The following is a 24,238-nucleotide window of genomic DNA, read 5'->3' as shown; positions in this document are numbered from 1 at the left end:
ACTATAGTTGTCTGCGGTGGGGTATGGAGGCGGGAGGGGGGGAGAGTTTTCATGCTGGAGAACCAGAAGGCTTCTGTGTGCCACTTTCACTGGAAAGGGACTTAGCCCAGAGCGGGTCGTTGACTTCCTGCAGGAAAGATGTCAAAACACAAGTCCAGGTCCAAGTGAGTGATTTTTTAAAGAATATTTTTAAAATTTCTTTTGAGAGAGAGGGGAAAGGAGAGAGAAGAAGAAGAAGAAGAAGAAGAAGAAGAAGAAGAAGAAGAAGGAGAAGGAGAAGGAGAAGGAGAAGGAGAAGGAGAAGGAGAAGGAGAAGGAGAAGAAGAAGAAGAAGAAGAAGAAGAAGAAGAAGAAGAAGAAGAAGAAGAAGAAGAAAGAGAAAGAAAGAGAGAAAGAAACATCAATGTGTGGTTGCCTCTCACACGCCCCCAGCTGGGAACCTGGCCCAAGACCCAGGCATGTGCCTTGACTGGGAATTGAACTAGTGACCCCCTGGTTCATAGACCAGCGCTCAATCCACTGAGCCACACCAGCCAGAGCAAGTCCAGGTGATTTTGAGAGTACATTTATTAAAGCTGGGGACAAGGAAGCAAGGGAGGGCTTAGGGTAGAAGAAGCAACAGAAGAGCTTAGGAAGTGCACTGCTTTGGCTCTCAAGGAATGTTCTAGGAAAGGACTGAGCCAATGTGGGGCTGCTGTTAGCTCATTGTAGTCAGATAACAGGTGGTACTGGAGACAGATTCAAGGGGTAAGCCTGGGATGAGCTGCCACTGCCCATTGCTCCCCTAGTCACAGCCTTGTGGGGTCCTTCAGAGTTTAGGAGAGAAAAGTAAAGATGCACCCCTGAGAGGGAAGAAAGGCACGGGCATGCTCTCAAGATATGTAGTGCTTGAGTGTTCTTATCTGTTTTCTAGAGGAGGGAATTTTAGAAGATCTCAATAGGATATTCACCAGATTTATTCCCTAGACTTCATCCATCCTAGGGTGTGGTTGGCACAAATGGCACTAATTGAATTTCTGCTATCTCCCTGAGTAAGGTGATTTAAGCTATTTACCCTCTGACAAGTAGCTGAAACTATTTCCTTTTAAGTGTCCTTGGTTAGGGAAGATAAAATTTTGTGATTTACTAGATGGCTGTGAACTGCTTGGCCATTTAACTACCTGCCTCAGTTCCCTATTCCACTTGTCTTGGCTTACTGACCTGTCTCATCACCATGTTGAGCCCCAAGTGCCATGAGGACATAGCTCTTGGTTTGGATTTCAACTCATGTGTCTCTTCATCTGGCTGCTGATTTGTATGCTTTAATATTCTTTTTAATAAATCAGTAACTTAGTGAGTAATTTGGTTTTCCTGAGCTGTGTGAGCTGCTCTAGCAAATTAGTATAACCAGAGGAGGGGTTTGCTGGAACTTCTGATTTAGAGCTCGTTGGTCAGAAGCACAGGTGACCATCTGGGCTTGCAACTGGCATCCTAGTGGAGGGCAGTCTTGTGGGACTCAGCCCTTGTTACTCTGGAGTCACATTCTATCTGGAGGGAGACCGTGTCAGAATTGAGTTGAATTCTCCCACACCTGGCTTGTGTTGGAGAGTTTTTGGTGTGGGGAGCTGCGTGCACACACACTGAAACAGGGGTCTGGGGGCTCTTTTCCATTCTCATAATGCTTAACCTGGGATATTCATTATAGAAGCATATTAGTGCATATTCTTAGCTTGGTAATAAAACAGTAATATATTGCTCATTCAGAATCTCCATATTCTGATATACTAATACAAAGAGCAAGTGATCACTGTGTTGTAGTTAAGGTATAGGAAGTCTGAATCCAATTTGACTGAAAGACATACCCTGAAAAGATGGTGGGCCTTTTGTTATTTTTCACCTTAATTTTTTAAAAGTAGACTTTATTGATTATGCTGTTACAGTTGTCCCAATTCTTTCTCCTTGCTCTACTCTGCCCAGTGCTCCCCTTCCCTCCAGCAGCCCCACCCCACTTAGTTCATGTCCATGGGTCATGCATGTATGTTCTTTGGCTTCTCCCTTTCCTATATTATTCTTAACATCCCCCTATTTTGTACCTACCAATTATGCTTCTTAGTCCCTGCACATTTCCCCATTTCTTCCCCTTCCCCCTCCCAGCTGATGACCTCCAAATGACCCCCATACCTATGATTCTGTTCCATTCTTATTCTGGTTGTTTGCTTAGTTTTTGTTTTTATTTTTTAGATTCTGTTGTCAGTAGTTGTGGTAGTTTTCATTTTTTTAGGTATATTTTATTGATTATGTTGTTACAGTATTTCTAGTTTTTTTCCCTTTGCTCTCCTCTGCTCAGTAACCCCTTTCCCTCAAGCAATCCCACTCCTCTTAGTTCACGTCCATGGGTCGTGCATGTAAGTTCTTTGGCTTCACCTTCTCCCATATTATTTTTAACTTCGCCCTATCTATTTTGTACCAACCAATTATGCTTCTTAATCCCTGCATCATTTCCCCATTTCTCCCCCTTCCCCCTCCCAGCTGATGACCTGCAAATGATCCCCATACCTATGATTTTGTTCTTATTATGGTTGTTTTTTTAGTTTGTTTTTATTTCTTAGATTCTGTCTGTTAGTTGTCATTTTAAAATTCATAGTTTTGATCTTTTTCTTAAAGAAGTCCCTTTGACATTTCATATAATAATGGCTTGGTGATGATGAACTCCTTTAGCTTTTACCTTGTCTGGGAAGCACTTCATCTGCCCTTCCATTTTGAATGATAGCTTTGCTGGATAGAGTAATCTTGGTTGTAGGTCCTTGCTTTTCATCTCTTTAAATACTTCTTGCCAGTCCCTGCTTGCTTGCAAAGTTTCTTTTGAGAAATCAGCTGATAGCCTTATAGGCACCCCTTTGAAGGTAACTCTCTGCTTTTCTCTTGCTGCTTTTAAGATTCTCTCTTTATCTTTATAACCTTTGACATTTTAATTATGATTGTCTTGGTTTGGTCCTCTTTGAGTCCAGCCTGTTTGAGACTCTGTGCTTCCTGGACTTGTATGTCTATTTCCTTTGCCAAATTAGGTAAGTTTTCCTTCATTATTTTTTCACATAAGTTATACATTCCTTGCTCTTCCTCTTCTCCTTCTGGTACCCCCATGATTCGGATGTTGGCACATTTAAAGTTGTTCCAGAGGTGGTGTTAGTCATTACTATCAAACTGAAGTTTAAAATGATAATATTATTATAAAATAGATTCCAACATACAATAAGAAATTATAGGAACACAATTGATTAATTTCTAAGGCAATGCTCTCTTAATTGCTCTGATTACATCTCTTCATATCCCCTCAACCTTATTTCAACAATTTTGCTCCCTCTTCTTAAAGCTTCAATCTTTCACATTTTGTTAAATTTCCAACTTTAGCCTATAATCATGATGAAATCTCTTCTATCCTAACAACAAAAATCTCTTTACTCTGTATGTCATCTATTTTTTTCTCCTTCAAAGCATAACACTTAATCTTTTCTCTACTGAAAGTATAACATTCTTTTTTATTTAATTATTCTTCTCAAATTAATTCATGTATATAGATTACAAAGGTAAATAATACCATACAGCTTAAAATCATGGTGATGTTGAAAATGTTTAACAATTGGTTGGGCATAGATACTGACAAGTCAGATAAGATCACCAACCAATTAGCCTTGCTTATAGCATACAGTACCCCTACCACACCCCTGCTCACTCCTGGTTCTCTGTCCAGTTACAACCACTTTCAAATCTTTGCTGTTTCTTTTACTATTTACACCAGAGTCCTTAATAACATATTCACACAATCATTTCTTTTAACCAATCCCATCTTCTTCAGAGGTACTAGCTACCCCAGTTCCTAAGCTTTTCTGGGGTGAATTTGCTTTATTTTTTTGCTTTATATTTTTGCCTTCCATTATTGTGTTTGGACTCTAGTTCCCTCTGCTCTGCTAAATCCTTTACCACTAGCCCATCTGCTTTCCATCCTCCAATATTTTTTAAGTATATTTTATTGATTATATTGTTACAATAGCTCCAATTTTTTCCCCTTTGCTCCCCTCTGCCCAGCACTCCCCTCCCCCAACAATACCCCCCCCAAGTCCATGCCCATAGGTCATACATACAAGATCTCCTGCTTCACCCTTTCATATATTCTTCTTTTTTTAAAATAATTAATTAATTAATTTAACAATAAAAAATAACAATCCCTCCCTCTCAGACTTAAGACCCTTTATAATCTTATAAAGGACAATGGGTGAAGGTCTTGAGCTCCTCTAGCTGCTTCAGGCTGGACATGGTCGTCGTTTTACCTACCCTTGGGTCCAGAAAAGGGTGGCCTTCCCACATGGGGAAGGATCGTGCAGACTCCAATCAGTTGGCTGTCCCCGGACAATGGTGTGCTTGGTTTAACAGGCTGGCATCCTTGTTGCTCCAACATTTTGATGACATCTGAAGTCTATAGTCCCCTTTCCATTCTCTTTGGCTTTAGTGTGTGTGTGTGTGTGTGTGTGTGTGTGTGTGTGTGTTTAATTTTTTACTTTCATTTTGTTTGTACTTGCAGAGATTTTTTTTTTTAAGCCTGTGTTCAGTCTCCCATGTCTAAGACACAGGCCCAACGAAAGGCTTAACCTATATTCTGCTTCCATTTCTTCATTCCCCATTCTGTCCTCAGCTCACTGAGGTCTGGTTTCTGCCTCCACCAGTCAGCTAAAGCTCTTTCCTTGAAGGATTCCAATGACCTTTGCTCATCATTTTCAGGGGTCTTTTTTTAGTCTTCATCCCCTGAAGCTCTCTGCAGCATTAGACACACTGAGCAAGGGAAATGAAGTGTCTTTGGCTTTCTCCACATCTTCAGCTCCTTAAATGTAAATTTCCCTCCATGTTTTGTCTTTGTTTTGTTTTTATTTTTCACCATTCACTCCATGAATACCAGGCCCACCAGGCCTCTGAAGTGAGTCTCAACTAGGAGAAAAGAGAAGCTTCCAACTAAAATGAAGTATCGAGTTTCAATGATTACACAGGCTGGACATTAGGATTGTTGTTATATGATTGTTCCTGGGACTAAGAGTCTTTTAACATTTATTTTTGCTCTAACCTAAGGGTGACTAAAAAGTTATGACACTTGCCCAAGTTTCTAGCCAAAAATCAAAGGAAAATGAGACTTCAGAAAGACTAAAAGGGATTAAAGGTGGGAATCAAATTGTTTTCTCTTTGCACCCAATTAAAATATAAGGGTGATACATAAAATGGTGATAGTTTCTGCTGTCAGGACATTTACATAGGGGCTAAGGAATTATAAAAATTTCAACTCTACTAAGTGGTAAAAGGGGCCATGAAAAGCATGTAATTGGTAGATTTCATTCTAGATCAGTGTGTCAAAAGCCAGTGTAGCAAATGACCAATTTGCCCCATTTTCTTGTTTCTATGGCTAGTTAATAAAAGTTTATTGAAGAGTACATTGGATAAGATGACTTTCACACCTTTTGCAAACTTTTGCAGGGCTTTAATTAACTGGTTTTTTTATTTGTCTTCATAACAGCACCTAAAAATGGGCTGATTTGTTTCTGCCCCAGCTTGCTCTTGACACTGCGGGAGGCACTGGAAGAGAGGGGCTCTCATTACTGGGGCTGGAGACGTGAGAGGGTGGAGCGCCCATCCTCCAGAGGGGGCACCTAGGACGAAGAGAGAAGACACTGGCTTTCCACTGCTGACTTTTGACCCAGTTGGCCTGTTCCTGCCCTTATCATATTTCTTTGCATTCCTGCAGGTCTAATTGGCTTTTTTTCTCTGTCTGATCCATCTCCAGAAAGATCTTCCTCAAATGCAAATTTGCTTCCCAGCTTAGAGTCCCTCAGTGGTTCCCTCAGGACCTGCTCCTTTAACTTCCACCACCTCTTACCATTCTCCAGCCACAAACACACTGTTCTTTCTCACGATTCTGCCTGGCGCACCCACCCACCACCCCTCTGCCAGCAGCCTCCTCCACAGCACCCTCAGTACTCAGCCCAGACATCAGCAATTGCAGATGTTCCAAGTCTCCTAGTCAGTCAGGGGCCCAGACACTGACCTAACTGCAGCCTGGCCCATGTGGATCAGAGACTGGTCAGCCAGGCTTGCCTATCTCCTCCTTTCAGGTTAGTGTGCTCTCTAGGACAGGAATGTTCACTCCTCTGGCCAGAGGCACAGATGGTGCTTACTAACTCCTTTATTGAATTAACTGATAAATGAGCTAATGACCTGGCTTCCAAGCTTCAGGCACACATTTCCCCTCCCTACATAATATCTCCTGATACGTGTCTATCAGGCACCTCATTCTCAAACCAAATTCACAACACTCTAACATAACTTAATATCTATTTTTATTAATGCCATTACATATCCTTACTATCACTCAACTTCAAAACCTAGGATCCACCCTCAACCCCTATGTGGAATAAATTGTCCAACTCCATTGCTTTTGCTTCTCGAATGCCTTTCCCAACCTTTATCATGCTCATTCCTGCTACCTTTTCCTCCCTAGTTTCCTACCAATGACCACACCATTGGAAGCGCACGCGCACACACACACACATCCCTGTTCACAGTTCCCTAGATATAGTCTGCGCCATCCCTCCTGGGCTTCGCTAGCATCAGCCCTCTACAAGCACCTGTCCTTCCTCCCCTTGCTCAATTGCTACCACCTCCATCAGGCCTTTTAAAATCCCCCTCAAAAGACATACTCTCTTTCACTCCAGGAGCACTGTGCATATTGGTACCACTGTTACATCACTTACCACAGTCTACCTTTTACCCCAGTTATCATGTGTGTTTCTATCTTATCATCTAGATACCAGGACCTTAGAAGACAAAGCCCATGCCATGTTCATCTTAGAAAAATTTTGCACACAGTAGGAGTTTCACAAATAGGTTTGCTTTTATTAGTAGAATTAGTCAATTTCATTCATCAATTCACTTCATAAGACTATATTTGGCATCAAATTGTTACTCCTTAGCATGACTGATGAGACTCATTGATTTCTTCAAAAGCAGAATTTTATGCTGGCTTTACGATAATAATAGCTCCCATTGATTTCATGCCTACTACTTGTCAAGCATCATATCCACATTATAACCTTGCAAATTAGAAGAGCTCATTCCCATTGTACAGATGAGGAAGCTTACATTCATGAGGGTAACTTGTCAAGATCATATACAAGGAACTGTAAGTGCTCAAGCTGGGACTAGAAGCCAGGTTTATCTAATTCTACAAAGAACCAAACCATATCCTCCTCATCTGTATTGTGGGGTAGGGGAGTTTGTTTTGTTCCTTTCCTTCATTTATTCATTTTCAAAAAGAAGATTTTGATTTGTTGCTAACTTAATTTTTATTTGTGTTTTGTATGTAACTTAGACATCAAACACATCTCAGAAGGATCTGGTGGATAAAAAGTGCTTAACTGAAAAATACACACACCTCTCCTGCCACAAAGTCTTCTGCCAACCATGGCAGAGATGCATCGATGGGACCTGCATTTGTAAACTCCCTTATCAGTGCCCAAAGAATGGTACCCCAGTGTGTTCAACTAATGGGAAAAGCTACCCGACTTACTGTCAGCAAAAGAGTTTAGAATGTCTTCGTCCAGAGGCAAAGTTTTTAAAAAATGGAACATGTACAACTGAAGGTAGGAAAAGCCTAGTTTATTCTTTAAGAATAAAATTGTCTATCATACACTCTATTAGAAAATACTTCTCCTATGAAATGTTATGATGGCAATTCAAAATTCTCTCCAGTCTCAATAGCAATTGGGGTGATAACTAAAGAGATCAGAATGAAGCCAGCCAGCCCTTGGGTCCAGGGCCTGAAGACTTCAGGCCAGACCTCCCCTCTATGCACGTGTAGTGTTTTGCTGCTCAGCCCTTCAGAATTGCCCCCACCCACACTTTTACTTAGCTAATGGGTCATTGGCTTGGTTCAGAACCCTGTGAAAAAGTCTTCACGTGATGTTGGTACTGATATGGAGCCCTGCTCTGGACCTCCGGACCAAATAATTTCTTCCAGCATTTACCCCACCAGCCCCACTCTTCTCCCCAGCCAGGGGGAGCTCAGGCCACTGCTGACCTAGGATATACTCCGACATAGCAAACTTGGCACTTCAGAGAGCCTGTCTGCACTCTATCCAGGTGCCCAATGTAGCGAGAAGGCGGGGATGCTAACATATGGGTAAGTGGAGTGATTAAGATTAGGGATCTCAATGTCAGTCAGATTTAACTGCAAGCCTCTCCAAGCCCTGATTTGATTATTGACAAGCTGTATGACCTCTCTGGGCCCCATTTTCCACATTTGCAGGACATGAATAATAGTAATTCCTAACTCATAAGACTTGTGGAAATTAAATAAAATGATGTGTGTAAAGCTCTTCACACAGTGTTGGCACAGAGAAAGTGCACATGAAATTTCAGCTATGACAGGCTTATCGTGTTCTGATATCAATTATCACAGGCACTCAATGAATTTAAAGAGGAATGTTTAAAATAGTCTTCTTAAAAGCATCATGATACATATATACCAGCTCACAGTAGCCTAAATATATCTGTGGTGCTGAGTTCAGATGCTGAGGTACTGTGGAAAAGGAGAAAAAAAGCTCCCTATTTGAGCCCCTTGTTGGAGAGGAGAAAAGCAAGAGTGGAGATTATTTTGTCAGTGTCAGACTTTTGTTCTCTTGAGATGTTAAATGCCTTAAATATGTGAGATACACAGACCTTGCTTACATTTTCATTATTTGTTTGGTGTACTTTTAAGAGCATAGACTTCAGAGTGAGATTGATATAGTAAATTCAGATTGCTGGCTTCATCACTTGAGCAAGTAACTTAACCTCATGTATAAAAATGGAGGAACGTAGATTCCTTGTGTGTAAAAATGGGGGTGAAGATCAGTCTAATCTTCACTGGGTTGATATAAGGATTTTGTGATATTCTTTACAACTGGGTAGCACAGTCACTGACTTGTTAAAATCTTCATGATGTTTAATTTGAAATTCTATATTTTATTAGAAGAGTGAATGCCTAAATGTTGCTCATTCTTTTGGTTTATTTTAGGACAATTTAAAGTTATCTTGAAGGATGGCAATAGTGATTCAGAGGGGATTATTGAAGTAAAACTTGCGGACCAAGATAATAAAATGTTCATATGTAATAACACCTGGACCATAACACAGGCCAATGTAGCCTGCCTTGACCTTGGATTTCAACAGTGAGTTCCTTTATCAGGGTATTTTCTCAGGATTGATTTTCTCATTAAAACTATTTGCTTTTTGATTGCCTAACCTTTCTGTGGTTCAATTTCCTCATAAGTAACCTAAGAATATTAACTGCTTGCCTCAATCCAGCATTGTTATGAGGATTAAATGTGCTCATGATTGACTAGCACTTGGAGCAGAGCTGAGCAAAAAGCAACTGAAAGTTTGTTAAAGTATCTGGATACAAATTCTCTGCTGATTCAGAGTTGCAAATAGATTCATTACTATCTGTCTCTACTCATCTATAATTATGTCCACTTTTTCATGCCTAACATTATTTATTTATGTCTTCTTTCTTTTTTTCTTGGTCAAACTTGCATAGATTTGTCTACTTGATTAGTCTTTTTAATTTTTATACTTCTAAATTGTCTTTTGTTTCTTTATTTTTTTAAAGTATATTTTATTTATTATATTGTTACAATAGTTCCAATATTTTCCCCTTTGCTCCCCTCTGCCCAGCACCCCCCTCCCCAACAATCCCTCCCCCAAATTTATGCCCATGGGTCATACATACAAGCTCTCCTGCCTCACCCTTTCATATATTCTTCTTCTTCTTTTTTTAAAAATAATTAATTAATTATTTTAAAAATAAAAAATAACAATCCCTCCCTCTGAGACTTAAGACCCTTTATAATCTTATAAAGGACAATGGGCGAAGGTCTCGAGCTCCTCTAGCTGCTTCAAGCTCGACATGGACGTCATCCTACCTACCCTTGGGTCCAGAAATCCTTAATAAGAGTGGGAGTGTGGAGGGGAGGGTGGCCTTCCCACATGGGGAAGGATCGTGCAGACTCCAGGTTAGTTGGCTGTCCCCGGACAATGGTGTGCTTGATTTAACAGGCTGGCACTCTTGTTGTATTCTGGAGGCAACAGATTTGGCAACAGGGTTAAAGGACATCATTCAATCCATAACCACTAGATGACAAAAGACAGGTATTAATTTTTCAATGTCCCACATTAGGGAAAAGAAGGGCTTCTTTGGAGGAAGGTGTGCCAGGTACATCTCACCTGTCCAAAACCCTTTTGCCCATTATACTTAGTTTGGACTGAGGGAAATATTTTAGGTTTCCCCCTTCTCAGACCTCTGGGCTGTTTCTGTCCAAGCCTTTAGGACAGAAAAGAGAAACCAGTTTGAAAGTGAAGCCCACAGACCACCCCATTCTTCACCAACCCAGCCACTTAGTTCAGGCAAACCATTGAGTCTCAGGAGGCAGCAATGCAGACAGGATTAAGTGAGGCCTATATATACAGACAATCACTCAGGTAATGAGATCGTAGGCTTATGACCTTTGAAAACAGAAAACACATGTTAATTTATGTAACATAACCCACATACAAGTCTCTAGATCTGTAGGACTGTCTTATTGGAAAGACATCCAGTTGCAAGGCATTTAACATTCTTCTTGTCTGTAAATTAAACATCCTTGATAATGCCACAGACATAGTTTAACTTTCAAATGAAAACAAATTTTAAATGAAAAGAAACTTTAAAGATGGTTAGCTACACTACTTTATAGTCTACCACTGTGCATTGTGATTTTCCTTGAATCGTGTTTTTTTTCTCCCTAAGATTACCCTCCTTGTCATTAAAGGGACTGCATTAAGTCCATTTTTAATCTATCCTGTTCATTTGCATAAACACAACAAGAGCAGAAAATGATCACTTATGATCTTTAGTTCCGCTTTGCTGGAACTTATGCAAGGAACATTTAGGGTGACCTTCAGTCTGCCCTTCAAGGCACAGAAGCAGAACCACATACCTGGCATTCAGCCTTGCCTGTAAACACCTGTCTTTTCCAAGTCCTTCTGGATTTCCATTGTGCCTTAAGGTCTCATCTAGCCATCTTTCAGGAAAACAACCTTCATTCCTTCCCTGGAAAGATTGCCATGGACCGCACATCCATCCAAGGTATGGACCTTTTATCTCGTGGACTTTTATTACCTTTGAAAGTCAATCCCAGTTCCTCAGAGCTTTTTGGTAACAACCAAAGCCCAAGCATGTCTCCTTTAGTCATGAAATTCCAGTCAAAGTCTTAGTTAAAAAAAAAAAAAAACCTCTATTAACAACTGGTCTTATTAGTTTTCTGCAAAGAAACTTATGTCATTACTTACTTCTTTACAATGCCAAACTCTGGAGGGATCAGATAGGGAGAAAAATATATAGTGTGAAGGAAAATCCTTGTCCTTTTAATATTCACTGAACTTGCATTTCTATTCTTTATATTTTCATTTTTTCCCCCACTAAAATTTTTTTTGTTTTTTTATTACAGTTTTCTCGCCTTTTTTCCCCCTCTTGCTTCCCTGATCCCTGCCCCACCCTTCTCCCACATTCAGTCCCCACCCAGTTATCCGTGTCCATGGGTCATTTTTACATGTTCTTTGACTAGAACCTTCCCCTTCTTACCCCCTTCTCTCCCTCCCATCTCCCCCTCTGTTACTGTTAGTTTATTCCTTGTTTACATACCTCTGGTTCAATTTTGCTCATTTGTTTGTGTTGTTCATTAGTTTCCCATAATAGGTGATAGCATAAGTTATTTTTCTTTCATTGCCTGGCTTATTTCACTAAGCATAATTCTCTCTAGTTCCATCCATGTTGCTGCAAATGATAGAAGTTCCTTCTTTCTTTCAGCACTTATTTATTGTCATTTCCCCCCTTTGTACTGGTGTTCCTCTCTGTCTCTCTCTGTTTCTTCATCTTCTTAAAGCAGACCCTTTAGCATCTCTTGCAATGCTGGTTTTGTGGAGATGTATTCTTTTAGCCTTCTTTTGTCTTGGAAACTCCTTATTTCACCTTCCATTTTGAATGAGAGCCTTGCTGGGTAGAGTATTCTTAGTTGTAGGCCTTTGTTTTTCATTGCTTGGAATATTTTTTGCCATTCCCTTCTGGCTTGTAGTGTTTCTGCTGAGAAATCTGTTGATAGCCTTATTGGAGCTCCCTTGTATGTTATTAGTTATTTCTCTCTTGCTGCTTTTAGGATTCTCTCTTTGTCTTTGAATGCTGCCATTTTAAATACGATGTGTCTTGAGGTGGGCCTGTTTGGGTTCATCTTCATTGGCACCCTCTGTGCTTCCTGGACTTGCGTGACTCTTTCTCTTCTCATGTTAGGGAAGTTTTCTGTCATTAGTTTTTCAAAGAGGTTTTCTATCTCTTGCTCTTCTTCTTCTCCTTCTGGAATTCCTATGATACGGATATTATTACGTTTCATGTTGTCCTGCAGCTGTCTTAGAACCTCTTCAATCTTTTTCAATCTTTTTTCATTTTGTTGCACTGTCTGGGAGTTTTTGTCTAAGTTGTCCTCCAGCTCGCTGATCCGATCTTCTGCTTCCTCTAGCCTGCTTTTAATTCCTTCAATTCAGAGATCGTATTCTTCATTACCTCCTGGCTCTTATTGCTAGCTCCCATGTCATTTTTCATGCTGGTGTAATTTTCAGTAAGTTCCTTGTAGTTTTTCTGGAGTTCTTTGTAGTTTCCACTGAGCTCATTGAGCTTCTTCATAATCCATGTTTTGAATTCCATATCTGATAGCTTGCGCTCCTCTATTTCATCTAGCACTCTTTCTGGGGATTCTACCTTCCCTTTCGATGGGGGGTTGTTTCTCTGTCTCCCCATTTTTGTGACTCCTATTGTTTGTTGGTGCTTCTTAGAATGATCTGCACTTCATGGATCTGCCCCTGGTGGCGTCAGATCCTGTATCATTCTGGGCCTAAGCAGCCTGTTGGAGACTTCCAGGGATCTACTCCTTTGTCTGTCTTCTTTAGTTGTTAATCTATTCAATCCATGATTAGCAGTCAGGTTTAAGACCGTGGGTGTGGCAGCTTAATTCCTGTAGGCAGGGCTTTTGTTTCCCTCAGGCTGACGTCACTTGGAGGGGGGAAAATGGTCTGCCTGCCCCTCAGGCTGATGCCACTTGGAGGGGGGAGGAATGGTCTGCCTGCAGTACTGGGGATGAGTCAGCACTGGGACCCTGCCAGCCACTTCCCCGGCTCTCCCCTCAAAGGCACCACACCAAACTCTCCCCAAGCGTCTCCAGTCCTCTCTGCCTTCCCTCTGCTTGAGCCCAGGGTAAGTAGGGGTAAAATATCTTCATATGTGATCCGTTTAAGAGCTCTTTTTCTCCAGCTGTTTCTCTCCGGCTAGCAAGAAACCCTGTGGCTTTTCACTTTTCACAGCTGGATACTATTTTACTTTCCACTCTGTTGCTGTAGGCTGGGAAGTTCAGCTGGGGGTTTAGACCCTGCCCTTCTCAGGGGGAATCCCCGGCTGCTGAGCTGTTTCTCAGTCCCTTCAGCTGCCACCCGTGTGAGCCCAGCCAGCCCTTCCATGTCTCCGCACTCCCTACTGGTCATGTTGTGATGTAGCGGCCTTTTCTGTCTCTCCGTGGTTATAAGACTTTTCTCCAGTTAGTGTTCAGTTGGTTATTCCAGATGATCTCTCCAAAATTAAATCGTAAATCCAGACTAGTTCTGGGAGGAGGTTAGTGTAGCTTCCACTTACTCCTCCGCCATCTTGTTTCTCCTGTTTCTTTATTTTCAACTTCATTAACCTTTGCTGTTATGTCTGGCTCTCTCTTTTTTTGTATTGTAGTTTTTCTAATTCCTTGAGTTAAATGCTTACCTCATCAATTTTTTATTTTTCTTTTTTTCTAAGGTAAGCATTTAAGGTACAAATTTCCCCCTAGCTAATGCTTCCTCTGCATGCCATTAGCCTCCGTAAGTGGTTTTATTTATTGTGGAGTTCAAAATAGTTTCTAATTTTCAATGTGATTTATTCTCTGACCCATATGTAATTTAGAAGTTTCTTTCTTTCCTAATCAATATATTAGTTTAATTTTAATTAACTTTTCATTATTGATTTTCAATTTAATTGCATTGTAGCCAGAGAATATCTCTATACAATAATAATTGTTTAAATATTTGTAGAGGCTTGCTTTGTGCTGAGTATATTTTAAATAGTTCATGTGCAGGGTTCTATATAATCAATATGTTATTCATTAGAATAAACAAATTTGTTAACTGCCTTGCTCAAATCTTTTCCCACTTATTTACTTATAAATTTTCTATGTCTTTATCTTCTAAGTGTGTCCCTTATAAACAGCATATATCTTGATATTTTAAAAAAATCTAATATGACAATCACTGTTTGAAGTATGTAGACCATTTACAGTGTTGTGATTATTTTCATTGTTAAATTTAGTTTTTCCTATCTTATTTTGGGCTTATTACTTACCCTGCTTTTTCTGTGCTCTTGTGTCCTCCTTTTCTAACTTCTATTAGGTTAATAAAGTTGTTGTTGTTATTATTGTTTTTAATTTCCCCTTTTCTTCCTCTATGTGGTTTGGAAATTCTATTTCTATTTCTTTAGTGTCTATCTTTACATTCACACTTTGAATCCTTGACTTAGCAAGTAATCACCCTCTTCAGGAATAATACAAATAATATCATTACCCTATCAAGTTTCCAGTATTTAGTCCTGCCTTATTTTAACATCAAAGTTAATTGCTATCACTATATAATAAGCAATTATTATTACTGTTGTTCAGTCAATACTTACTCAGGTTTACTTGATGTTTATCAACTTCTTGATTCAATTCTTGATTCAATTTTCTTCTTCCTAAACCATATGTGCTAGTAAGTAGTTCATTAGTGAGAGTCTCCAATGATTGAATTTAGCCACAGGGTGTTTATGATTTCTGGCAGTTGGTGACCTACAACCTCTGATTCAACCTGATGGTAAACTCTCTCAGTCTCTGATCTCTCAGTATTTTGTTCTTCTCATATTTTGCATAAGCTCATGAACAGACTTCTCTGATTTGAGCCAGTGGGTACTTCCCTTACTTCCTTAAGAGCTCATTGTGGGCATTTATTATATTTTATCTAGTATTTTTGGATAGTTTTAGGTTGAGAGCTTTTTCATATTATTCACCTGTCAGATTACTGCAAATGGCTCTCGTGTGTGCTCAAATTTTGATGCTGTTTGGCACAGTTTCATGACTACTATATCCTCATTATGGATCTGAAATGATTTAAAATACCCTCTTTGTTCCCTTTGTTTTGTCTTTGATTCTAATTCCAGTTTATCTTATATTTACATTGCCATTACTCCTTTATTTCTCTTAATATTTGCCTGATGTGCCTTTGCTCAACTTTTTATTTTTTAACCCCTTTTTCTCATTTGCTTCTAAAGAGAACCAGGGAGCTATTGAATGTCCTGGAAGAGTAGTTCACTGTAAATCATAACCTTTACAATATTGAGTCATTGAGGTAGCCTCTTACACAAACTAAACAAATTGAGAAGACCAAGCAATCATATACAGATGTCAAAATATCACTTTAATACTGCTAAGGATGAATTGAGAATATAGCTTAGTGTAAAAGCAAAATGGACCTGCTAAATTTAAACCAACTTACCCTCTCAAATGCTAGGCAACAATGGGGCCAATGTGGTAAGCCTTACAGCATGGGGTAGGCAAAAGAGGTCCACAGCATTCACCAGTCCCCTCCCCACCTCAGCCAAAAATGGGAAAGCTGGACTGATATTGCTTGATTTATATTTCCAAAATTTTCGGATCAAATTAATACATTCCATTTTCTGGGGAGAAAGGCCAAGAGTGGCACATCTCAGGTTGGAAGGAAACATCAGGAGTGAGGAGAAGAAGCAATCCTCCTTAACAGGAAATAGAGGCGAGGAAACCAACATACGCCAAGTGTTTACCACATTTCGATCTCTCTCTAGTTGGTTTAAATTGATTATTATAGTTAATCTTCACAAAACATAGTGAGGTAGTTATGCTCCCTTTTACAGGTGAAGATACGGAGACTCAGAGATTTTAAGCATCTTGCCCAATCTATCACTCATAAGTAGAAAACAAAAGGAAATTATTTATTTTCCTCTACAGTAAGGATATAAATGCAAAGTATTTGTTATTCTCCCCTAATGTTTTATTTATTCTATTTGTAGAGGTGCTCATGATACTCAAGGAAGTTTTCATTCTCCTGAAGATCTCCCAGTAAATTTCACTGAATGTCTGCAGGTGCATTGTAAAGGATTCGAGTCCAGTTTGGCCGAATGCACTTTTACCAAGAGAACAACTAAACCTCACTGGGGTTCAGCTAGAGTGGTGTGTTACACACAGAATGCAGGTTGGTAGAGTGTTTGCCTGATATTTCCCCTTCCTTCAAGGTTGTTTACTTCAAACCAAGTCTGTAATAAACAAACAGTGATGAATACCCAGTTGCCAGTCACAGAGGCAAAATCATGTTTTGGGTTTTAGAGCCTAAATTGGTGTTCCTTCCCTATGTGGTTTTTTGCCACTCAAATATTAATTCTGTCCAGGTTCCTATGTGGGAAGCAAAGTTGCTTGACTTCCTTTTGCTTCCTAGAACATCTGGATTAGTTAATAGAGCAAACACAAGTCAATCAAACATCAGAAGAAACCTCGGTGTCTCCTTTGAGATGTCCAGCCTGTACACAGTCCTTTAATATATTTAAATGACCACATCTGGGTTTCAGTTTCCAGGCCACTTTTTCTCCTTCATCCTGACATTGGAATATTTTAGCCACATGTATGGTGTTAAAGGCCAAAGCCTTTTATGGTGCTAAAAAAAATGTACCATGAAAATGTAAATGGTATTGCCCAACTAAGTCTTGGATGGGGATGGGGATGAATGAAGTAGCCTGAAAAGAAAGGGTGTGCACACCAGTGTTTGCCAGTGTCTTCAAGTGCTCCTGATTCCTACACCCATCCCCCGGTCTCAGCAAGCACAGACCTCCACAGTAAATACTGGTTTTCAGAGACAATGACAGGACCTTCATAAGCCAGTGTTGGCGTGTATTTTCCTTATTAACAACGTTTACTATGTTGATGCTACCAATATGTTATTTTTTTTTTTTTTAGAGTTCAATTTCATTCTTTAATTGCCATTTGGTATCCCATAGTACTGCTGGGCATGCACGTGATTTCCGCTTTTGTTGTTACAAACAATGCCGCAATCTTAGCGTATACCTTTGGTACAGGTGTTTTTGTTTTTAGTGTGTTTTTTTTAAAAGATTTTATTTATTTACTGCCCAAATGGCACCGCTGGTTTATAACTTCATATGTTGGGCTTCCGTGTAGCTTTATTTTCTGGAATTTCTAGTTATCCTTTGTTTTGAAGTAGTTGTATTCCTCTCTGGTTGTAGAGGGAGACCTAGCGTGTCCGTCTAAGCCTCCATCTTGGCCGGAAGTCCTACCAATATGTTTTATAACAATTTTTACTTGATGCCTGACTTTATCGTAATGTCTCCATTCTCCCACAAATTGGATTAAGATGTTACCCACAGCTCTACGATGAAATTCACAAAGATAACTCCTACTTTGCAGTTTCTCCAAGAAATGACTCCTTTCAATGTGTAAATGGGAAACACATTCCTCAGGGGAAGGCCTGTGACGGTGTCAATGACTGTGGAGACCAAAGCGATGAGCTATGCTGTCAAGGTAGAGCTAAAGCTAGCCTTTGAATCCCTCAAATGCATCCTTCTGACTCAAAAGTAGAATCAACTTTGCCATTGAATTTAAGACTCCATCTCATTCCATTTTAAGAATTAAAAAAAAAAAAAAAAACCCACACCAAAATTCTTCTATTTATGTTTGCATAGGGTGCCAAGGCAAAAGTTTCCATTGTAAATCAGGTGTTTGTATTCCAAAACGGTCTAAGTGCAATGGTGAGGTGGACTGCCTTTCAGGAGAAGATGAAGTTGATTGTGAAGGTAATTTAAATTTTGTGGTTATGTTCTCTCATTATTCGATCCAGGGGCTTCAAAACTTTTTTTTTTTTTTTTTTAAGGCAAATTGTAATCTTAAGTGACCAAAGGAGGATGTAGCACTAAGAGTACTACTGAGTAAGCATTTGAAGAACTATGGAATGTTCTTCTCTCATGCTTTTATTTACTAAATATTCATTATTTCAGAACTTTTTATTAGAAATTTCCCACATAACAAAGACTACTGGAATCAACACTTATGTATGCATCTCCCAGCTTCAATAATTATTAATATTTTGCCAGTCTTGTTCAGCATTTTCATTTGAGTATTTTAAGGCGAATTTTATATATCACATAATTCATCTATATATCTCTCTGATGATAGCAACATATTTATATATAACCATCATCTAATTAGTACACCTAAAAATAATAATTCCTAACACTGTTTAGTAACAGCCCATGTTCAAATTTTCCCAACTGTTTCAAAAATGTCCATTTAGAATCAATGTGTTTGAATCAGAATACACATTATTAAGTTTTTGCAGTCTCCCTTGTTCTTTAAGAGTTACCCATCCATCTCTCCCCAATTTTTTTCATGCCATTGATTTTCTAGACAAACTGGGTTATTTGCCTACAGGATATTCCTGACTCTGGGTTTATGGAGACTTGATTAGATGCAATGTTCAATGTTTAGGCAAGGATTGCTGATGGGTGGTGCTGATGGTTCCTTTCAAACAGTTTGCCCACAACCTTTCACCTTAATGGTTTTCAGCAGCCTTTGTAATTGTTGCCTAGATCCAACTTGTCAATGGGGACTATAAAATGGTGATGTCTAATTCAGTATTCCTTCTTCACTTATTAACTTTTATAGAGATCTTTCTGCATTGACTATTCTGTTTCCATGAAATGCAGTTCATTATAAAAAGGCAAATCGTGTTTAATTCTTTCCCTTACTTACCAAGTGTTTCAAAGCAATGAGTTGATGGTTTCACATTTTTGATGCTCATTGAAAACCTTCAATGTGAAAAATATTTGCTTGGTACCTACTCTGTCACACAGACTGACTTCTTGCTCCCACCCATGTTTCTGAGGGGGAAAGCTCTGTAAGTTATTACATTCATTCATTTACTCAATGAATATGTATTAAGTTCTTACTATGTTATGTGTGCCAGGCTCTGTTCTAGGTGCTGGGGTTACAATAATGAATTTTTTAAATCACTGCCCCTTCATAGATTTTATATTCTAGTGGGTGAGGAAGACAATAGAAAAGAGAAAAAAATAAAATATCCTATTTAAAAAGATACTAAGAAGAAAAATAAAGCAAAGAACAAGAATATAAAATGCCAAGGGCAAGTTCTAAGATTTTCGATGAGGTGGCCTGGGAAGGCTCACTCACTGAGGTAACTTTTAAGTAATGAGCAGAAAAAATGATGGACGTAATAACTATGTAAGATACCAAGTGGGCACTGGAAATATCCAGCAGAACACTTTGTAAAGCATATGATTGTCTAACCACTATGCTGTACAACTGAAATTAATACAAAATAATATGGTAATTATTATTTTGTATTATTAATTATTGAATGCAAACTGTAATTTAAAAATAAAATTAAAAAAAAGAAAGAAGATGTAGCCCACTGTGCAGATATCTGTGGAAGAATGTTCTAGGCAGAGACAATGACAAGGGCACTGTTCCTAAGACAGGGACATTCGGCATGTTGGAGGATCAAGCAGCCAGGAAGCTAGTGGGGCAGTTGCTGCAGGGGGTGGTAGTGAGAGATTAAAGGACAGGCAGTAGAAGAGGCTGGAGAGGTGGATGGGATGGAGGAAACCAGGGCCTGTTAGTGAGTGAAATGGGGACTTGAAGCAGAGGAGCTACACGATCTGACTCTCACCTTAAACGTAGGTCAGCCTGGTGATTGAGTGGGAAGTAGTCTGTACAAGGGTGAGAGGAGATGCAGAGAGACCCGTGAGGAAGCCGCAGCACCAATCCACGGAAGAGGCGATGGTGACTGAGACAAGTGGGTAGGAAGGAAAACGATGAGAAGCAGTCAGATTCTGGAACTATTTTGAAGCTGGAGCCAAAAAGATTTGCTGACAGATGAGATGGGGGTGTGAGAACAAATCAGCAGTCAGGAATGAGTCTGGGGGTTGGGGCCTGAGAATTGAAAGGCTGGAGCTACTTTCAGCACAGGCAGGAAAGGCTTCGAGAGAGGTGGCTGTGCTTAGATCCACCTCATGGATGGGACTTACCCACTGGCGTGCTGGTCAATGTTTAACAACTGGCTTTGAGAGGGAGAGGGAAGCCCTGAGTTGTAGCCATTGCTGATTTCTGTGGTGTAAATGCTCCCACAATGGGTGATTTCAAGCTGTTCACATGATGCCACAGGACAAAAGCTAGGAAGTAACACAAGAGCTTCTCGTGCAGTGGCGGCGTCAGCCCATGTCAGGACACTACTGTAGGACCGGGAGTTGTTTATTGTCATTTTTGTCTCACCTTCCCTTCTCGATTGTAAACACTTTGAAAACAGAATCTATCTCATTATTTTAATATTCCGAATGTCCTAGGTAAAGAACCTTACACATAAGCATGAAATAAGTGTTGGAGATACGTATGGATAAATGTATCAATTCTAATTCTATTTTGTCATTACTTGGTATGCCAAGTATTTGACTTCACTGAAATTTTGTTTGATTTTCCATTGGTATCACTTTTTAAATTTAAAAAAACACGTTATAGGATTTCAAATATCATTTCTTTTGAAGGCTGTATAAGCACTTGAGCAAAATACTGTTATGTTCATTAAATGTAGTTAAGTTTTTGTAAAGAGAGAAGAGAAAGAAAATTCAACAAATTTTTCAGGGAGGAGGACAGTAAACTATGACTTTTGCCAGTGAAACTTGACAGTTTTCCTCCTAGTTGTATTGAGATATAATTGACACACAGAACTGTATAAGTTTAAGGTGTACAGCATAATGATGAGACACACATATATTGTGAGATGATTGTAAGTTTCAATTAGCATCTATCGCCTCACATAGTTAGAAAAAAGGTTTTTTTCCTTGTGATGAGAAATTTTAGGATTTACTCTCTTAGCAACTTTCAAATATGCCATTCAGCAGTGTTAGCTTTTGTCGCCATTATATCCCCAGTACTTCTTTATCTTATAACTGATTATAAATAGGTATAACTATCTGGTACCTTTTGACAACCTTCACCCAATTCCCCCTCACCTATGCCCTGCCTCTGGTAACCAATAGGATCTCTGTGAATGTGAGTTTGGTGTGTTTAGATTTCGAGGTGTAAATGAGATCACACAGTATTTGTCTTTCTCAGAAACTATATACAGTTTGATTTCACTTCTTCAGTATAATATTTTGGGTTTCTCCTCTCCCTCTTTTTTCCCCACTCCTTCTCTTTCCTCCTTCTCCTAATTAAAAACGTCAAAGTTTATGGTCAAACAACACAATTTGTTCATCAGGAAAAAATACCTTCTATTGCAAGGGAGTAACTACAACATAAAGATTACTTTTCTTATCAATTTCTCAAATCGATATAAAAATATATTTAGTCAACTGTCATTGTTACTTCAATTTACCCTTCTATTTCTGTAATGGGTCTAATTTTTCCTCCTCTAAGAAAGAGCAAGTGAGAGTAGATATGTAAACTATATGTGTATTAGTATATTCATTGATCTCTCCTTTCAGTGGACAGATCAGAATCACTAAACAAAGGGAGGTTTGGGGTATATCTTGATTTCATCTATCCTTCATAAGCCTAGCTTTTATTAATATACGTTCAAGAGCTATAGATATTGAATAACTGTACAGTAAGTTTGCTGTTGGGCATGGCTTCAAATATATCTAAAATACAAATCTCTTTTTAAATCTCAAATTAAAATGATTTCCTTGCTGTGGTGAAACTAGGGTGTTTAAATGGAAGATGAAATATTTGTTATGCAGTGTTAAAAATCAAAGGAAGAGCCCTGGTTGGTGTGCCTCAGTTGGTTGGGTGTCGTCCTGCAAACCAAAAGGTCTTGGGTTTGATTCCCTGTCAGGGCACATGCCTGAATTTCAGGTTCAGCCCCCAGTTGGATCACGTGCAAGAGGCAACCGATCAATATTTCTCTCCCTTCCTTCCCCTCTCTAGAATCAATGAAAGAAAAAATAATTTCTTTAAATCAGGAAGATGGCATACTGTTGTTCCCTTTTATGTTCTTGTAAATATTAATTTAAGTTGTTATACGATGTCTAAGATAATAATGATTTGTCTATATGTTATGTAAGTGAAAATTATCTCTTTGCTACAGTGAGTTTTTTGTTTTGTTTTTAGGAGCTGGAAATCCAAAATTTAAAGGTAAATGTATTTTTATAATATAAAATTTATATTACAGAATTGAAAATAAGAATAAAGTGTTATGACTTTTAAGATATATATACAATATATTGATTCAGTGTGAATTTTTCTCAAATAAAAAGTATCCTTTGCTGTGGTAAATTTTTTATTTTTTATTTTTTCAAGCTTTTTACGTTTGGCTCAAAGTAAAAAAATTTATTAAATTCTTGAGATGTTACAGAATTGAAACAAAGCAAAGGTATATTTAATGTAACTGTTAACTGAGAAGGAGATGACCATGTGTTACTTACCACTCACCAGCTTTAGCATGAGTTTAGGCACAGAGGCCTTTGTTCACAGTGTGATAAACTTGCATTCTTTTTCCAAGTCCCCATCCACAGCCTGCGAACTAAAACCATCCAAAGTGGGCCATCTCCTGCACATTCCACCTTTGCCAAGTACCCTTCTCCTTTTCCCTCTAAACCAAGGCAGTTCCTGACCAAACTGCCACCAGGTAAAAGCTACATCCTTGCATGATAGGTATTTTCTTATTTATTCTGTAAGCTGGAAGTTCCCAAATCTGGCTCTTTAGGACCACCCTTTTCTTTCTCATTCATATTAAATGACTACCAGAAGGTCACAGTTCTCCCTCAGGGTTTCTTAGGATTTCTGGGGGACTTTTATATGCTCAAGATCACCCCTGAGTGACTAATCTCAATTATTTCTTTGTATTCTCCTTCTCTTGTCATCTTGCCCTCCAAGATTGCTGTTGTTTTCACCACAACCAGCAGCCTTCATTATTTCTTTTCCCCCTTCCTCCCTCTTTTTCTTCCTTCCTTCCTTCCTAGTTTCAGACCTCAGGGGCCCAGATATGAGTTAATGATACTCCTCAGCTCATTGAACATGATCACCCCTGGTCCAGGCAAGGCCCCAGTCTCGTTTTATTTATTCTTTTTTATCCCCATTCCTTCCTCCCAACCCCAACAGCAACCATTTTCATGTGATTTAATGTGTATGTCTTTTTGTTTGCATGCATTCTCATCCAAAGTGTGTTATTTTGTAATCATACATTTTAATTTATTTTTAAAGTATATTTTATTGATTATGCTATTACAGTTGCCCCAATTTTTCCCCTCTTCCCTCTTCTGCCCTGTACCCCCCTTCCCTCCAGCAATCCCCACCCCTTAGTCCAAGGATCGTGCATATAAGTTCTTTGGTTTCTCCATTTCCTATGCTATTCTTAATATCCCCCTGTCTATTTTGTACCTACCAATTTATACTTCTTAATCTCTGCACCTTTTCCCCTATTCTCCCCCTCTCCCCTCCCCACTGATAACCCTCCTATGATCTCCATATCTATGATTCTGTTCCTATTCTAGTTGTTTGCTTAGTTCGTTTTTGTTTTTTAGGTTCAGTTGTTGATAGTTGTGAGTTTGTTGTCATTTTAATGTTCATAGTTTTGATCTTCTTCTTCTTAAATAAGTCCCTTTAATATTTTGTATAAGGGTTTGGTGATGATGAACTCTTTTAGTTTTATCTTGTCTGAGAAGCACTTTATCTGCCCTTCCATTCTAAATGCTAGCTTTGCTGGATAGAATAATCTTGATTGTAGTTCCTTGCTTTTCATCACTTTAAATATTTCTTGCCATTCCCTTCTTGCCTACAAAGTTTCTTTTGAGAAATTAGTTGATAGTCTTATGAGAACTCCTTTGTAGGTAACTCTCTTCTTTTTTCTTGCTGCTTTTAAAATTCTCTCTTTATCTTTAACCTTTGGCATTTTAATTATGATGTGTCTTGGTGTGGTCCTCTTTGGGTCTAGCTTGTTTAGGGCTCTCTGTGCTTCCCAGACTTGTATGTCTATTTCCTTTGCCAAATTAGGGATGTTTCCT

At 39.0% G+C, this 24,238-nt stretch overlaps 1 protein-coding gene across 1 annotated transcript in view; it reads left to right on the top strand.

Moving 5' to 3' along the window:
* Window positions 1–24,238, top strand: part of CFI (complement factor I) — a 61,231-nt gene that overhangs the window by 14,222 nt on the left and 22,771 nt on the right. Inside the window, exons 2-7 of the mRNA XM_090266414.1 lie at window positions 7,385–7,655; window positions 9,071–9,224; window positions 16,229–16,410; window positions 17,631–17,744; window positions 17,906–18,016; window positions 22,347–22,370. Coding sequence (XP_090122540.1) covers window positions 7,385–7,655; window positions 9,071–9,224; window positions 16,229–16,410; window positions 17,631–17,744; window positions 17,906–18,016; window positions 22,347–22,370 — 856 coding nt within the window. The remainder of the gene's footprint in view (window positions 1–7,384; window positions 7,656–9,070; window positions 9,225–16,228; window positions 16,411–17,630; window positions 17,745–17,905; window positions 18,017–22,346; window positions 22,371–24,238) is intronic.

Source organism: Furipterus horrens, unplaced genomic scaffold (assembly GCF_987537825.1).
Source record: "Furipterus horrens unplaced genomic scaffold, mFurHor1.1.pri manual_scaffold_2, whole genome shotgun sequence".
Lineage (NCBI taxonomy): Eukaryota > Metazoa > Chordata > Mammalia > Chiroptera > Furipteridae > Furipterus > Furipterus horrens.
This window is presented reverse-complemented; position numbering and strand designations above follow the sequence as displayed.